The 18,353-nt window shown below is 38.5% G+C and overlaps 1 protein-coding gene across 1 annotated transcript in view; it reads left to right on the top strand.

The window, feature by feature from the left end:
* The window catches only part of LOC104162406 (connector enhancer of kinase suppressor of ras 2-like), a gene marked incomplete at its 3' end in the record, with an annotated part of 80,016 nt that extends 72,383 nt beyond the window's left edge, over positions 1-7,633 (top strand). Inside the window, exons 7-8 of the mRNA XM_009701125.1 lie at positions 2,489-2,548; positions 7,565-7,633. Coding sequence (XP_009699427.1) covers positions 2,489-2,548; positions 7,565-7,633 — 129 coding nt within the window. The remainder of the gene's footprint in view (positions 1-2,488; positions 2,549-7,564) is intronic.
* Positions 7,634-18,353: the final 10,720 nt, after the last annotated feature.

Below are 18,353 nucleotides of genomic sequence, written 5' to 3'. Positions count from 1 at the left end.
GTCATGTTTTGTTTGTGTTTTGCTGGGGGGGGGGGGTGGTGTGCGTGTTACCTTATGGATATTTTAGTCCTATTAACTGAATTACCTTTCCTTTTATTTGACCTAACTGATTCTTGTAAATTCATAGGGACCATGGCATTATCTTTGGATACCCAAGATGTGTATCTGCTGATTTGTTTCAGTACAAACGAACAGCACACACCAACCTCCCCTGTAGTCCTGGTCACTAGAAGCATTGTTGGTATCGTGCAGCCATAAGGAGGCAGAGAGGGGAAGACTTGTACATGTGGTATTCTTCTTTCCATTCCAGATCAAATAATGTGAGCCAGAAACTCTCTTCTCTGTACCATTTCCCATATATTCTTTACTTAAAACTAGGAGTGGAGGAACGTGGGTGAAAGGGTAGCTCATCTTTCTGTTGCAAAATGTTACCTCTCCCCTTAAAAGCTTCTTTGTAAACAGAATTATGTTGGCTCTTGCAAAATTAATGTGGCATGGTACTAGTGTAACACTTATTAATTTGCACATATGGAATACATATAATCTAGCATTTTTTTTTTGCAGCTTCGCTCTTCCCTATCTTTCCTAATGTGTGCAAAATCTTGATCTTAGCCTTTAAAGAAGGCCAAAGTTCTTTCTCCTCTTTTGCTTTTCCAAAGTCTTTTAAATTTGTAGAAAAGACTAGATTGGATGTGAATTGCACTCTGCCACGACAGGATACTTGGATGACCTTACTATCCTTCAGAATAATGCTTTGCACAAAACTAAACACTGTGTAACCATTAAGTGTGAGACTTTATTCTCAGCTTTTGCCCTGATGTTTTAAGTTGAAAGCAGTAACTCACTGTCAATAAAAACAAAGATGTAACTTTCCTCAGAAATTGCTCTGTGTGGGGACCTAACTTACAGTTCCTGTCACCATGAAGTCACCGTGACTTTGCTCTTGCCGTGTCGCAGGGTGTATGGTCTGGTCACTTAGATCTGGATCCTGAGAGGGATTTAGGCCCTGATTTTTGGTGGTTTGAGCATAGGTATGAGTACCACATAACAGATAGCAACATTTCTCAGCCTCTTGTGTGGCTCATTACCCTGTCTGTAAAATGTGTGTATATTAGTGTTTCCCTACCTCACAGGGGTGTTGTGAGGATAAATGTGTAAAAAATTGCCATTCTATATTTGAGATAACTGAGTTAAGCAGGAGACTACGTGCATGGAGCCAATCAATGGAAAAATTGCTGAAGGTGCATAGGGAAGCTGGAAGTTGAAGGATGATGCTGGGGGCTTCTCTCTGTGTAGTAATGAGGAGATTCTTGCTTTGTTCTCTTCTATTGTGCAGAGCGAAAGAGAAGTTTAGTTTTCAGCCCCCTCTCCTGAGAAACTCGTAAAGTTCTTATTTTATTTTTTTTTTCCTACTGGGAATATTGTCGACTCTGTTAAATGGGGGGTTACTTCCGTATTCCCACTTCCAAAACATCTGTGAGTTCTGGTCCCAAGTTAGGTTAGTTCAACCTGATACCTCTTCTTTGTCTCATTGCCATACTTAATCACCACTGAGTGCACTCGGTTCCTCAGCTAAGAACAGGCTTCTTTCTGGCACTCTGATTAAAAGGAGAAAAAGTAGGTTAAGGAGAGAATGTTTATTCAAGCGCTCAATATTTACCTGCTTTCTGTGAACCAGGTGGGGGGAAAGGAGATTCCTCAGATGTTGAATGCTCAGTGTATGCCAATTATCTCTCCTTTTTCCTTCTCTCATTGCCTTAGTGGATGCTGTTAAACTGTTTGAATTATGACTTGATGAAAAAACAGATTTCAGACACTGTCTTGGACTACCCATGCAGGAACTTCTGTCTGTTCATAAACTATCCCTCCTTGTCCATATTTTTTGAAAGAAGTGGGATAGCTAACAAAGTCGACGTTTAAGTTTTCGTCATTGAATTTTGTAGCTGAACTGTTCACTGAGATGAGTGAGGCTACTGGAAAATCTTAGAGCCATTTTGCAGGCACACTTCAGAGAATTGGTCATCAGTTTGAAAGTTGTGTTTGCAGCATTGCCTACCAGAGACTCCAGATCTTTTAAAGTCTTCTGTAGCTGCCAAAGCAAAATGGAAGTATCGATCATCCTAAGGCAATTTGTAATTCTGGGTTTTGTCGTAATGGGGTGTTGTTATACTTGTAGTTGAAGGAGTATATTAAAAAAATGGGGAGTATTTATGGAGGTGACTGTGGTAAAAGCTCTAGTGTGCTAATTAGAGCTAGAATCATTTGGGCTGTTGTTCTTGAAGTGTATCAAAAAGCACTTTCCTATCCAGAGACAAATTCCTCAATAGCATATATTAAGAGTTCACAAATTTAAAAAAAATAAGAAGTAAAATAGTAAAAAAAGAAAAAGGAAAAAAAGCTTTTCTCTTAGAGATATTCAATTTATGTTTGGACAGTGATGGTTTGTGAAACACTTTAAAAATTCTTTCCCATGATGTCTTTTTCTTAGGGTATGTACATTAAATCAACATATGATGGTCTCCATGTAATTACTGGAACAACAGAAAATGTAAGTATTGTTAATACTGTATGTTCAGGCCTGGAAGCCTTTTTGACCTTACCTGTGGTCTATGCTTTCCCTTTGCTACAGGCTATATTTTGCTTGCAAAAGTGTGCTAGTTGGCTGATGAGGACCAATAGCATGTTGGACAGCAGAAACGCTTGTGCTTGTTTACCTCAGAATTGAGAGAGTTGTTCCCAGTTGAGGACCAGGAGAATCAGTTTTGATTTGTTCTTGCAAGACACCTAAAATTCTGCAGTTGGTCAAGATAGGAAGTAGCTGCCTTGGAGTTATCCTGCTCTGTCAATATAAGATAAACGTCTTTATTATGTATAGGCTGATATGCTGGAATTTACTGCAGTATTAGACAAACAGCTTTTATGTTTTCCATCTGTCAAGCTTTATTTTGTAATAAATAAATGCATGGAAATGAGGATATCCCTTCACATTGACAAATAACCATGTATTTCTTCATGAACTTCCAAGTAATGCCTATAGAAAAGAACACTTATTATCAGTGTACTAATTCTCACTGAAGGTATTAAACAGCAAGCAAAACAATAGACTACGTTTCAAATCCCTTTTGAAATACAATCTCCTTTTCTTGTACACTGTAGTTAGAGAACTGGCTGGCTGTGAGGAGGTGGGCAAAATGATCATTTTGGGGGGGAAACACTTCTATGCATAATCTTCAATGAACATGGAATAAGCACTAAACAACCCTGAACTGTTCCATAATGGTTTAGGCAATTTCTTTCAAAGATTTTGGTGGCATTTTCTTAAAATGAAGCTGTCAGAAATGTTTATTTTGTCCTGCTACTGTGTCATACTGTGGAAAGTACAGACTACCTACGTGGTATTTACAGCTGCTGCATCTGATCTGCAGTGAGGCTCTGTTAACATCTCAATAAAATAGGAATATTGTTTTCATCCCTTCGTAGGAGCTGCGATCTGATAGCCTTTCTTCTTTCTGTTTTCTTCTGCTGTGGGCAGGATGTCCATGGGTTATACATGATAGACAGTATCTGTTGTAGAACTTAAGTGAATGCCACCTGTCTCAGAATAAGGAAAACATAAGGAATTTCAACCTTGAAATCAAAATTCTAGAAAGTCAGACCTACAGCTACAAATATCATCAGTGAAATTAGCAAAACTAAACAAAAACAACAGAACCATAAATGAGCTTAATCTAGAAAACATACAAAAGAAAGAGGATGGTTTTTACAGTTGAATTTCTCTCAGATTAAAAAAGGAACCATTTCTCTCCATGACTTACTAATATTGGATTTAATTTCCCAGGGGCAAAGATAAAAATAAAATCTTAATATGTTCCCTCAAAATTCTTTTATCTTTTGTGATTCATGAGTATAATTTAAAGCCGTGTCAGGAAGCTTCCGTCCTGATGACTTTTCTGCTGTGGTTACTGGCTCTTCCACTCACTGTAACACCGTGGGGGTGCAGTGAGAAACTGCAGTCTGCTGTCTAGGGAAGAAGCCATTGTGTGTTAAAGCATTTGTGAAAATGAGTAATGCTTTAGATAAAGTAAGGTGTCTCCTTCTATTAAGCACACAGTTGCTAGGTGCTTCCTTAAACAACAAAAAAAAGGTCTGATAGATGGGAGGAGGAGACATCTAAGCAGCATGGCCAGAGCAAGGTGCAGATGTGATCTGACCAGTTGATGTTGAGGTGTTGAGGTTTAACCCCCGCCAGCAACTGGGGTCAGCTGTCCCAGCTGGGGCCCCTCCCAACTCCTTGTGCACCCCCAGCCTCCTTGCGGGTGAGGTGGGGTGATAGGCAGAAAAGGCCTTGACTCTGTGCAAGCCCTGCTTGGCAATAACTAAAACATCCCCAAGTTATCAACACCGTTCTCAGCACAAATCCAAAACATAACCTCATACTAGGTACTGTGAAGAAAATTAACTCTATCCCAACCGAAATCAGCACACATGCTTACTATCTGTGATACAGTTTAACTTCTAGGAAACAGTAAGAATCCAAATTCTCTTCCCTTTAAACGAAATTTTGTGGCCTTTTTCTTTCCAGTTCTGTTCCTCCAAGTGAGACATTGGCAGACTTTTTGTCTGACACTTTCCTGAAAGATCATGGAGAAGCACTTGTCTTTTGATTAAACAGAGCAGCATGGCAGTGCTTGCCACATTAATGTAACAGAGCAGTTTTTGTAACCACAGTTCTACTTTTTCTGTTTGCCATTTGAGATGTTTGATGTCCAGCTACAAAGCCCATTAGAGTTTGGATCATGCTATTCAGCATTAGGCATCCTCTCTCCCAGCACATCAGCCCTGCAGTTCAAAGCAGCTGAGCTCTGAAACCTGAGCTGTGAGAGAGCAGGGTTCCTCACAGGTCACTGCCCTGTAGGGGCTTCTCTCTGGTGGTCCTTTAGCATTAGAGCAAGCTGAGCTTTCTGGTTCACATCTTCTCTCTTTTGTTTGGAAGTAGCAAATCTAAAGGGTGTATTGGTCCAGCAAGAGATTACAGCTTTCTTGTTGAGTAGCCCTTTTAGACCATGTTGGAGAGATTCTTTTAATTCACAAAACAAATCTATTCCTCAAATAAGGCAATTTAGTAATTTGGTTTTCCAATAGAAAAGAGCATTTTCTAAAGTAGTACATGCAGTGCATCTCCCGCAGGAGTGTAACTTTGAAGGGGGTGCTCCCAGTGTCCCTGTTTACTGTGCACTGGTTGAGTTTGCAGAGTGCCTTTAGATCTCAGGGAAGAGAGGCCTTTTGGAAGAAAAACCACCAAAATCTCCGCTCTGGGCATGCATCAAATGTGTTCCAGGGGGTCTAAACTGGTCTTTCAGACAGTGTGGGTATACTGGGGAAATGGGACAAAGATAACACTCAGCATAAAGGACAAAACTAAATCTATTTTGAAGAATAAATCCCAAGCAGATTCCGAATAGCTTGTATGGTATTGATGTGTGAGCCTCAGTGACAGGTACTTCCATCTGTTGTTCAGCTCCCTGCTGAACCAAATTACCAGCTAATGAAGATATAGCTGTGATGTGACACACTTTGTTCTTCATAGTAGGACTTCATGAATGGACCTTTTGCTTAATGATCAGCTTATATGTCTAAAAAAAGGAAGAGCTTGTCAATTCTCCTCTGTTTTCCTTAAAAAGTGATGACAAAAGATACTATTTCTTTACAGCAAGGTCTGTATTCTTTACTTGGGAGAAAAAGCGATAAGGAACAAGAGTTGCCACTCTTCGTAAGAACAGAGCCTTGAGGCTCCTTTATAAATGATTTTTACCTCACTTTTTAAGTTTGTTCAAAGCATAATTGCAATGAGTTTTTTTTAAAGTAGACTTTTCCAATTTGAAGATTCTCAGACCGTATTTTACTGGTTTGGCAAACTGCTACACAAAACACCTATTTTGTCAAGATTTAAACTGCAAGTGCTGAAGTCAATACAAGAGAAAGTTTGTATCGTAATAATGTCCTGTAGAGTTCAAGGGTAACAACACAGGATTTACTTGCATTTACATTTTGAAAGTCTTAGGCATAACTAAATCTAAGCTAAAATAGTGGTATTACATAGGAGGATTATGAAGATAGAGGTATGAATGAGTAAGTGTGAGTAGTGAAATAGCAGGCAAAAGACAGATCGTTAGAACATAGACACCGGTGTTAAAATTTTTCCCCAAGTCACTCAGCCAACACCTTTAATGCTGAAGTGATGCCAAAAAGTCAGAGCTGCTGTTCTTTATGGAAGTAAAATTACACTTTTACCAGCCCAGCTTGATTTAGGATGTTCTGAACAATGTCTCATAGGACTGAGTCACGAGTGACCCTTCTTTCCACCTGGTGTTTCTCTTGGATATCTTCCATTTAAACACTGTCCTTAACTTAGGCCATGAATTACATGCAATTGTAGTAGAAAGTCATGGTGTAGCTATGGGACATGTATTTTGAATGGGGATGTAGTAGGTTATTACAAACAGTCCACACTTCAGGCCTGGAGCATATTCTGTAGACAACCTGTTATCTCACCTGAAAATTAATTTAACTTAATTCCTTTCTGTAAAATTCATAGCAGCTTTTCAGAAACCTACTCCTGACCAACTTGTTTTTTTTCAAACTGTCAGTCTCACCTTCCACCTTTTAAGTTGGTTAAGTGCCTTCATAGGATGGCAGCCACAGTATTGAGAGAAAAATCAAAGTGTTGTTACTCTGTGAAAAGCTGGATGAACGTGTTTTCCTCTAAACGTAGGGGTATTTCCCTCAGAAAACAGTTGGTCTACTGTAAATATACAGGACAGAAGATGGGAAAGTTTTGGGAGGATGTCACTTTATGGAAGAGGGTTGGAGGTTTTTGTTGTGGGTTTTTTTGTTTGGATTGTTGTTGTGGAGGGTTTTGTGGGTTTTTTTGAGGCAAGAGCAAAAAACAAAACTGCTTTGCTTTTTGAAAGTCTGATCTTTGTAGGATTTTGGTGCTGATTGTATTTCTTTCACCCTAATAATGACCCAGAAACTAAGTTACCATGTAACTTACATGATCTTCCTACCTGGTACCTAACCTAATTCTCTCTCCTTGCGTGCTCTTTGAAGGACAGCAGTTTACTGACGGTCTCTGCAAGATATTGAAACATTGTAGAACAAAAAGGGAATGTTGCACAAGTTGTTTATGAGGAGTTGCTAATTAGTCTTGATAGATTCAAAATTCAGCCAAAAATTGGCTTTCAAGACTGAAGAGATTTCAGGCGGATTAAAGCACTCTTTTGGCAGAATGAAATTGGAAAGAAATCCTTAGGAGTTGGTTATCCTCGAATAAAAAAAATATTCGTACCTTTCTTAACAGTTGATTGTATTGTGTACAATAGCAGATTATTTTTCTCCAACAATAATGAATTGATTTATTACATATTTCTTTAATTCTTTATTTCACAGTAGAATGTAATTATCATCTAACCTGATTTACATAGCTTAGCAATCATACTGCTGAAAGAGAGATGATGACCAGTAAGAACTGTATTCTTTATCATCTCTTTTATTTTAAATTCAGTCACCTGCAGATCGGTGCAAGAAAATCCATGCTGGAGATGAAGTGATTCAAGTTAATCACCAAACTGTGGTATGTATAACTATGTTCTGTGTCAATTGGAGATAGAGGTGTCATGGCACATCAGCATGTGTAGTGAAGAAATGTGTAGAAAAATGTTTTTATAAATCATTATTTATTCTAACATCTAAATTTTCCTTTTCTTTTCTGAAACCACATACTTCTTACGTTCTTAAGTTGAGCCCCGACCCTCTGAGTATCACTGGAGGTATCAAGTTAGCCTAAATAGCTGTGGCTTGGGTGATACATTAGGGTGTTTTCTTCTTACCCATACTCTATTAATAAACAGTTGAGTTTAGTGCAATAGAAGGTTTCGGTCAAAGGGATGCAAGGAGTTGGAAACGTTGTGCCCTTGTGGGTTTAAGATCAAAATTACTTCCTGGAAGCTGCGAAGTTTACTACTTTCCAAACCTACTGGAATGCGTAGAACATGGTTTTCAAGAACAAAAGGACATACAATTTCCATAGTGTTCCTAGGGTGTTTAGCTTAATTTAAATACAGATTTTTAAACTTGGAAAGTTAAGATTAAGCAAAGCTGTCAGATATGATAGGCAAGAAAACTAACGCCCTGCAAATTGCTCTTTGTGTGAATGGATGCATGTTAGTTCCTAGTGATTTTATTTAGGACTGGTGAACTGTTAAAATAAAATTACCTTTTCTAAGGTAAGGCTTGGTAACAGAAAAGAACAGACTGTCAGTACAGAAAGCAACTATTCTTCTTCCAAAGTATAAGGTTTCTTAAGAGTAGTGAAAGTCAATATATGGTATTAATTCCATGTGTCCTTGAAAGCAATTTAACTGACAAAAAAATACCCTAGATCGCCATTATTAATACAGCAGTCATTTGTTAAAAGTGTGTTTTGTCATTCCCCATGGGGTTCCACTCCAAACTTTAGGCCATTGTACATCTTGTCAACTGTTCTGCACAAATTAGTGTAGTATTTCAGTATACGCTCCAGCTAAGTTTGGTATCTAATATACTGTACCTATGTGGAACTTACCTGATGAGAAGATATCTCTTGAGCTATGCAATGTAATTTGATAAATCTAAGCAGATCAATGTGAATTTAAATACTTTTTTTGGCCATATAGATTATTCACAATTATTGTATCCCATGATTACTTACATGTATACTTGATGACCAATTTCTTTATTTTTCTACACTAAGAAAACTTTTGACATCAATTTAATATGAAAAACTTAATATGAAAAAGTTAAAACTTTTTTCTGTATTTTCTTCAGTTATTTCAGTGTATTCTGTTTGTCAAAGTGAAGTTAATATCTGGCTTTCAGTAGTTTGTATTTCAAAGAATGAATATAAATATGGAGAAAAGAAGTTCCACGCAATTATTTTAAAAATCCAACTTTTTTGCTAACACTTTTTACAAGAATCACACTTTAATAATTATGAAAAGGCTGTTCTTTCAGAAAGCCCACTGGCTTTCAAATAGGCAGCATGAAAAAGTAGAAGAATAGTTAAGTGACTTATATTGATTTTTATTATACCTGTTCTAATACTGGGTGGCAAATAGTTTTAAATTCTGTGTTGACAACCTCTGCTTGTAGTGATGCTTAATCTTCATAGTATTTCATTTGGCAGTGAAATCAAAGGATTTCAAGCGATTACCCTGATCTTTCGCTATGTTGATAGAAAACATGCATAACAGGATGTATTCCACTTGTTGCTGGCAGGATATCTGGAATGTAAATATCTTCTGAATTTTTTGAATAAAAAAAATAAGAAGATTAAGGCTAAAGTCAGTGAAAAGTTAATGTTCAGAAAATTGTCCTTTAAATTGTGGTTTATTGAGGTTAGATATCTTCTGTATTAGTTTTTGCTTTACAGAATAGAATTTTTTAAAAATAGCTCTGTAACTAAGAGGCATGATTCTCCCATTAAAATGCAGAGGATTTAGGTACTGTCTTCTATTAAGCTTCCCTGTAAATTCCATCCTTAATCTCCTCTAAAAGCCTGTCTGTCTGAAATATTTCTAATGTAAACGAAAAAAAATGTCATTCAGGCGATTCAGAATTTGCACGGTACTGCAGTACTCATGTTTCCGCCCGTACATAATTCAAGAGTGTATTTTGCCTCAAGGTAGTCCTCCTTTTAACCAACTAAAAGTGCGGGAAATGATATTATTGCTTACATGAATTATTACTGTTCACAGTACTCTTTCTGGTTGCATCAGTGATAAAGCAGCAGAGAAAATACTCCAAGCAGAAAACAGGGAGGTATAGACTCAGGATGGTGTAGGATTCTTGAATGACAGGCTGTTCTTGTGTAATCTGCTGTGCATAGTTTCTTTAATCTGCAGGCATTTTTGGCACATTGCATAAACTTCTAAAACAAGTATGATACGACATGATAGACATGTGGATTCCCAAAATTTGTGTTTGTTGGCTAAAACTCATCAAAATGTATGTAAATAATAGATGGTGGAAAAAACATGTCTAATTTGGCAAAGCAGGCAAACATGGTCTGTTATAGATGTTTCATGTAGAAGCTGGTATGTTTAATGTCTTTAACACCTGTAAGTTACTGTTGAAATTGGATTTTTTTGAATCATGTGGTATGTAGGTAACACCTAGCTTTTCTATGGCATGTTCCTTACTGTGGGAACCTGTGGGCTCTTGTGGGCCAATCCAAGTCCACAGAAGTGAGTTGCTGGAACTCTTTTTATATTTACAGTACAAAAACTTTGAGGAGATTTTGCTAAAATTCCTCTGAAACATGATGGATATATTTACAAAATCACACTGTGCTTTTCTGCAAGGGGGGTAAACAATTAAGAAGGGTGTGATACCTTTCTAGATCCTTACCCTGACTTAATCTTTGCGTTGAAAACGTAAGGAACAGGTTTTTAAGATTCACTGTACAATTAGTGAGAAGAGTTCAACTTCCACATAACCTCTCAGGGTTCGTGGAGAGCTGGCAAATTCCAACTGATAGGAAAAGCTGAACTTGGGAGCATATTAATCTCTGGAGTGTATGCATCCAAAATGGAATTTGCAGTAGATGTCTTCTTATTTTGGGAAAAACAAAACAAAACACTTGTAAGTAAAAAAAAAAAAAAAAAAAAAAAAAAAGAAATTGCAAATATTTCTTTTTATTCAGTTTTTCTGCACTGTTTAGCAGGATCCATTTCGGATCCCAGCTAGGTTTTTAGAACACAGATATTTCATTTAAGACCTTATTAACTTGACTTTGAAGGAAATGGTGTTGCTGAAGAGACTCAGTAGGGAAGTGAGCTGGAAGAGTGTAAGGGAGGAGGCAGCAGTGTCAGTCCAAGATTTTGACATTAGATGTTTGACACTTTATACAATTTCCACTAACAACATCTTTCATTTAAAATAATATTTTAATCTCTTATGATGCTTGACTTGAACAACAGACCAGTGCAGCAAGATCATAAAAGTTCAAAAGAAATATACCTCGTACTCAGCTTCCTTCTGTTGCTGTCATGCGTGTGCTTTTATAGCAGAGGAGATAGCTCTCAAATCATTATTTTAATCCTTTCCAAATCCTTGGGCTTCCTCTGTTTATAATGGTTTGGTAAATGTTATTACGAATATTTAATTTTAAAGAGAGGTGGGATTTGCATCTAAAAGCTTTTTAGGTCTATTCAGAAATATTAATGGAAGTCTTTATGGAAGTAACCTAGATCTCTGTAGGGCTCTGTCCTGAACTCTCTGTAGTTTGTCAGGATATGAGGACTCTACTTTCATTTTGGCAAATGTAGTCTGTCCTCCAAATGCCCTCTCAAAATTTCAGTTTACTTCTTTATTCTTTCTTTACAGTCTCCAGAAGTATTGTGTAATACTGATAAAGTAACTAAATTGTCATGATCCTTTCAAAAGGAAAGATCTTTTCGTGAGTTTGCAATTCCCTTTAACATGGAATTTGTGTTGAAATTAGATGATGTGATTTATGACCTCTTTTCTACATAGATGTGCAAATACACACGCAAATATATTATTTTATATCCTATATGTCAGGGAAGTGTGATATTGCAGAAATGAAATGTGTGAGGGAAGATGATCTTTTGTTTCCTCATGGTGACTGCAAATGTTTTTACATAAGTATAAATGCAAAAGAAGCAACTCAACAAATTTGACAAATGCAGATGAATTATGTTGTGCTTTCCAAGAAATATTCTCCGGGGGGAAAGGTTTCTCAGGTACTCTGAAGGGAAGGTAGGAGTTAGTCTTTTAAGGAGTTAGGAAAGTGCGCACGTGTGTGTATGTAGATAGGTTTCATTTTAGTTTTCTGCAAATAGTTTTCAAATGAAGTAGATATTTGGGAAAATAGAATTAATGGAGGTCATTGGCAGCAGCTCCATGGATAAAGTACCTCTGCTTTGAGAACTGCCCCATTCAGATTTAGAGTTTGAGTGGGCAAGGACTCTCCTGCCATTTCTGCAGCACAAGTGCTGGATGCTCTTGTCCATGGAATCTGTTTTCCATTGATCCCTGGGGCTTGTTCAGAGTTGGCATGTGAAACACCACTTTGATGAGCACAGGCCCATTTTGATGTAAATAGCACGCTGTGTCAGTGTGGGCATCCACTTGCACTTCTAACTCTGGCAGGACAAATCAGCTAACAAACAAGTCATTGTCGCATCTGTGTTAGGTACAGCAGCATAAGCTTGGCCAGGCCCCGCTGCTTCATGTTTCTACCAAACTTTAAATAATTTGCCTTTGTTCAATCCATGTGCAATTTTCACGCTTATCTACACACCTGTGTCACCAGCCAGTGGAATTAGTTCAGCCATGACAGAGCGCCACGCTGTGCTGCCTTTTGGCAGCTACCTGTCTCCTAAACTGTAACAGAGCCTAACTATATGAGCGCTCCTACCTTAATTTAAAGTCAACCCACTTGGCTTAACTGAAAGTGTTAAACCTGGTTGACTGTGCCCCAAAATGGAAAGGAAACACTGGCAGGGTCACTTGTATGTCACAAATGGTTGTGGGAACTGCTCCTTACTGCCTCAGGCTCCGTGGGTGGAAGGTTTGGTCTGCGGCTTGTGCCTCTGATCCCGACCCTCTGCTGCAGTTATGGTGCGCTACGGTGGGTGCTTGAAGAATATATGCTGGGGACATTGAGCCTCATCTGTGGGACTGGTACGCTATTGCTGGAGCTGTGGAACAGTCAAGCGCTGAGAGGTTTAGGTGAGTATAGAAGTGTTTTCAGGAAATAATAGAAGAAACTGGTGCAACAGGAGATGCCCATCCTCTCCTGTGACTGGGATGTGGGTTCAGTGGCCTCACGCTGTGTCTCTAGAAGTATTCCCTGTATTCCCTGCTAGCTGTTGTGGTCTTGGTCACCTGTTGGCATTTTCTGTGTCCCACAGCTCACTCAAAAACAGTTGTGGCTTTTTTTTTTTTTTTTTCTTCGGTCCTGGCTGTACCCCAGATGGACAACTCTATTATCATTGACCCCTGGTAGTGTACTCATGTGATTAGATGAACCTATATGAATAACCATTGAGCAGAGTATCGAGTTCTTCCATTATTTTTCTTCAGGGGAAAAAAAATAATTCTTTTGTACTTGATGACATAGACTGCTGTGTACAGCACTGATTACAGTTTGGGAATACACACCTTGGCTGACTGGGAAGGCACCAGTGTCTTTTTTAGAAGCAGTGTAACTGTAGTAAGAATTCTGCTGCAGTACCAGTTGACTTTTTCTGTGGATGCCATCAGTGGGCCTTCATAGTTTCATTGCTGGTGATAACCAAGTTACTGAGTCTGTAGCCAAATTAAGTATTTTAGTACAATCTTTACTTACAACAATACTCCTGAGGGTGTATCTGCTAAAAACTGCTGCAGTATTCTGTGGAGTATTCTTGTGATCCAATTGTTAAATTCGTCTTTCTGCACTGAACATAATGGGAGATGAGGCATTTTAATTTATTTATTTTGTACAGTTGTTTTATGTCTTGCTTTTTTTTCACATATAGTAGTGTTTCTATAGGAAAAAAAAAGTCTTCTAAGAGGTGCTGTAAATATTAATATTTCCAACAGAAATATTGAAAGACAATATGCTGCCAAAACCTTTTTGCATATATTCCTGATAAAAATTATTTTCATACTCTCATAGTAGTTGCTGCTGACTACTAATCTTGGTACAATTTGTATCTGCAGGCAATTTATATTACAATGTTAACAGTATGTTCTTGATAGTGAGAATACTGTAAATTCTGCAGTTAAAATAATTCTTTCAAAATTTCTTAGTCTCTGATGTGTGAAATACATGATTAGAGCATATGTTTTATGCCCAGGTAGCAGATAATAAGTAGAATTGGAGTTTTCTATTGTTAATTATGTTGATACCTATAGAACAGAATACAGATTATATTACTCCTTTTGTCTCATAAGAATGGGTTAAAAGGCTTACTGTTAGTGTAAGTTCAGGTATGTGTGTTTGGAAAGGAAGGCAGGTATTATTCTGCTGCTAATAATCTTCCTTTTAACTGAGATTGCTGAAAATTGAAGTACACTGTAGAGAAGGAGAGGCAAGGTAAGGAGAGATGTTTTCAAAGTTGTGCGGATTAATTGGCTGATACTGCAGTTGGGTGCAGCCTGGACCACGTAGGAATTAGGATTCAGTCGTTTCGAATACCTCTGTGCTTTGTGCAGGTAGCAGCTGTGTAAATTACACAGCTGATCTTCAGGTTCCAGCTTGATCTTCTGTTGCATAATTCATTATCTTATTCTGATGAAGTTAGGAGGTGATTGCGAGGAAGTGTAAGACGGTGATAGTTGTTGTAAAAGTTGATCAAAAAGAAAAGCAAGTTAATGCTGTGTCATGAGGGGGGCAAAATTAAAGCAGGGAAATTCTATGCCTGATTTGAGTAGATATACTCTATGTAAATTTTTATTAAAAAAACCCTCAATACTGACTTGGAACACCTCAGTGACTTGAACGCTGTACATAGTCTATGGCTGATTATTTTAATAGCAGTAAAATGGAACAAAAAAGAAAGTAACTCTCATGACTAAATAATTACTGCCTTATTATGACAATTTCTTTTAACTCCGTATCGCTGTCTTTCCTATAGCTAACTGATGCTACATAAGTTTTCAGCTCAATTAAAGGCTTTTTGTTTGTTTGTTTTCAGTTTGCTTGCTTATTAGTGACCTTTAAGGATTTTTTTTTTTAATAATTTCTTATATACACATGTTAATTTATTTTCACTACATGAATTCAATCTCAAGAAACATCTGTTTCAAGGATAGCAGCATTACTTAGCTGCAGAGCAGCTGGGGATCTCAGATACTTTATACATTGAAAAGAGAGGGAGGTCAAAGACTGTTGGAATTACTGACTCACTGGAATCGTTCTAACATATTAAGTTGTGATAATGTAAATTTAACCTGAAACAAAATTATTTATATATGTGTGTATGCATGTGTGTTTATATATATTTATTATTTTAATTCCAGGACAACCATTTTGGCAATTTAAATATGAGTATATGCAATACACACACGCGCGCCTCAAATTCCCATTGTGAGATGAAGGACACAGCAGCACAAATAAGTTGCTGTCCGGCAAACGTGGCTGTGGTGGGTTAACACCTTAGTGTCCCTCACAAGGAGCATGTTCCTTATGCCATATGAGATACGGAGAACTTGGCTGTTCCCTTCCCTCAGGCAAGGGTGGGGCCACCCACGTCCATGCTGCCGCTTGAGCTGTGAGAAACTGGGGTGCAATCCAGTCTGCCTAAATCCCGCCTGAGCCTTCAGCTCATACCAGCAGCTCTCTGCACCTGCTTAGGCATTTATCAGCACTGAAGTTCCTTTAGCACTCAACTGTGGCAACCCAGGGATGCTGAAACGTCTCTTCTCAGGCAGGGGAGGTCTGTCCCTAGCCGGGACCCCCACTGAAATGGAGGTGGGCACCTGGGCTCTCCATACATTCCCTGGAAGCTCCTGAAAATGAGGCCATGCGAGGATTCTGGTGGCAGCACCTTTATTCATAACAGTTTCATGTCTGTGCCTTTGCTGAAGAAGGGGTAGGGCCTGCTCATTGCAACATGGCTTTCAGACCCTGTTCCCTGAGGTAGGTGTGTAGTTTGTAATGCATTTATATTACACAGAAAAGTGGTCACTGGGAACTGGGACCAGAACCCTCGTTTCCCCCACTCCCAACGCAGGGACCTGATAGTTTCTTGCCTATTGTATGACTGGGCTTCGTACTCGTGTATTCCCCGCAGCACGGTGCTTTGCCTTCAGGGAAGGCCTTTAACCTGAAATGATGCACATCTTGGTGCTGGAGACACCCCTCCAGGGTTTGAAAGACCGAGTTTAGTCCCTCTGAGGCAAAATAATGCTGAGATCCACATTCTGCAAGTGGACGGAAGGCTGGATGAAAACCCTCCAAATTGCCAGTACTTGTCTCCTCTGGTTATCTGCACGCCCGGCTGAAGAGAGAGATGCCTTACAGTCATCGTGCTGGAGGCAGCCTGGCACTGTGGGGTAGAGCAGGTACCCCAGTGAGGGAGGATGCTTCAGATTTCAGAGGTACACCAAAACTCAGCAAACTGAAATCAACCCCATTTTTTAGACCCATGCCCTGAAGTAGGGAAATGAGACCATTTTTCCTCAAAAATTGTACCTAGTTACTGACTGTACATCTGTAAAATAGGATATAATCAAATTCATAAAGTTAGTTTTTGCTGTTCCCAACAAATATACTTATTTGTTACAGGATGTTGCTAGCAATGACTCAAAAGCAAAACAGTGAGGTACTTCTGAACTGAAGGTTGATTGTATCAGTGAAAAGTGAAAGCTAAGTATTGTTATGAAACAGTGTCCAAGCTTCACTGCAGAACTGATTCTGCGTCCCTGGATAAGTCAAGTTTCCATTCCTCCATGGATAAAACAGATGCTCGTCTCCATTACCGAGGTGCTCTGTAGTCATGTTACTAACATTTGTGAAGTTCCTTGAATTACGGTGGAAGCGAGCTGTGCAAATACCTAAAAGGAGGAAAGTAATAAAATCAGTCGGAAGTTATGCTCTTGATCAGATATGTTTTCTGATGGGGAAATGTGATTAGAGCAGCTTAATGAGAGGCAGTAACTTCTGTATTCAGTTCTCTGTTTGGGTCCTAACTTATTCTTGGGGAAGTCTCTTAATTCTGAGTTTTAGTTTACGTAGCCAAAAATGAATATGAAAATTACTTATTTCATAGTTCAGTAGTAGTATGCAAAAGTTTTAGTGAAACATCAGGATTTTCTCAGGTAAAAGATGCGATTTTCTTCAATGTACTTTACATACAAACTATGTTGTGACTTTGGACAACGATACAGTGCAGTGTGATCAGTGACATTCTAAGGATGCACAGAACTGACTTTAACGTTGGACTAAAATTGCGTTTATTTAAATAATATAGCCAAGATACTCTTTAATTAGAATTGCAGCTTATGCAATCACAATATTATTAACCTCTCCTCTTTAGGAGAAAACTGTTACCTAAGTGTGGATGTTCATTATTGTGCTTGCTTAAGAAGCTGGATAAACCCCTGAAAGGAGTCTGCTACTCTCCTGACACTGCTTCCCCTACACGTACAGATACAGATCTCATCTCTGTGGTAGTCCATGTGGTAAACATCCTTCTGTGGTTTCCTCGCCCAGTAATGTTTTCTGGAGGCGGAAGACCTATTAGCTTCCATTATTTTTAGCCTTTTCAGGCATCTGCAGCTGAGGGAAGGGAAGGAGATGCTTGCTACGAACGTATTTGTTTCATAGGGCTGCCAGCTGACCATCCTCGTTTCTGGCCAGTGTTCATGGAAATCAATCTGTTAATTTAACAGCATGATGGCAGATAGTTTCTTGTCAGATCTGACTTGCTTAACAACGTGCTAGGTTTGATAGTGATTTGAAGTGTGTTGTTGTTTTTCCCTAATGCGCTAATTTGTATTTATAAAATGCAAGATGGGTGATAGATATGGAAGTTTCTTAAGGTGAATACACTTTCCTCCTAGAAATTCTATTTTTTTAGCTGAAGAATGAGAAAAAGCCTGAAGCTTGAAATGGTTGCTAAGTCAAAGAGCTCTGGCTGCATGCCTCTTGTAACAGGCAACATTGAAAGAGAAAGAATTTTTATGATCTTCCCATTCCAGTAACTTTTTAAAATTAAACGCTAGAGTGAATTTTGCATATTTGCTTAGCTAGAAAATAGCGCATGGCTTTGCAGGTTATATTTAGCAGGAAGATACTACTTTTCCTTCAAAAATGTAAAGATATTACTACTTTTCCCTTTTACAAATCTGCAAGTTAGGAAAAAATTACTGTAATGGGAAAAAAATCCACTTTTCTTTTGATGGAAGTGGAAAGCTTTCATTAACTTTTGTGGGACCCGGGTGACCCTTTGAACAGGAATACGCCTGTAAAAATATGGACTCTGTTCTATTTATCATTTGACTCTAATTCCACCCTCTAGATGATGTCGCTTCAGTGTGTATTAGATTTGCACACTGCTTTTAGATGATGCAGCTGTTCCATGGTTTCTTTGGGATACATGTGCTAGATTTTTCAGACTGTAGGTTATTTTGTATTGGATCTTGTAGCATCCTAAAAATACTTGGTTTAGGTCCATCCAATCGTATTTGGGCTGCCTGCGTGTTAATATTTGGGAGAGCTCCTCTCTGGCTCATAATGTACATCAGTACTCACAAAAATCATGAATGTGCACAGGAGTTTGGGAATACTGTCATGGGTG

The sequence above is a fragment of the Cariama cristata genome, unplaced genomic scaffold (genome assembly GCF_000690535.1).
Source record: "Cariama cristata isolate BGI_N322 unplaced genomic scaffold, ASM69053v1 scaffold8260, whole genome shotgun sequence".
NCBI lineage: Eukaryota > Metazoa > Chordata > Aves > Cariamiformes > Cariamidae > Cariama > Cariama cristata.
This window is presented reverse-complemented; position numbering and strand designations above follow the sequence as displayed.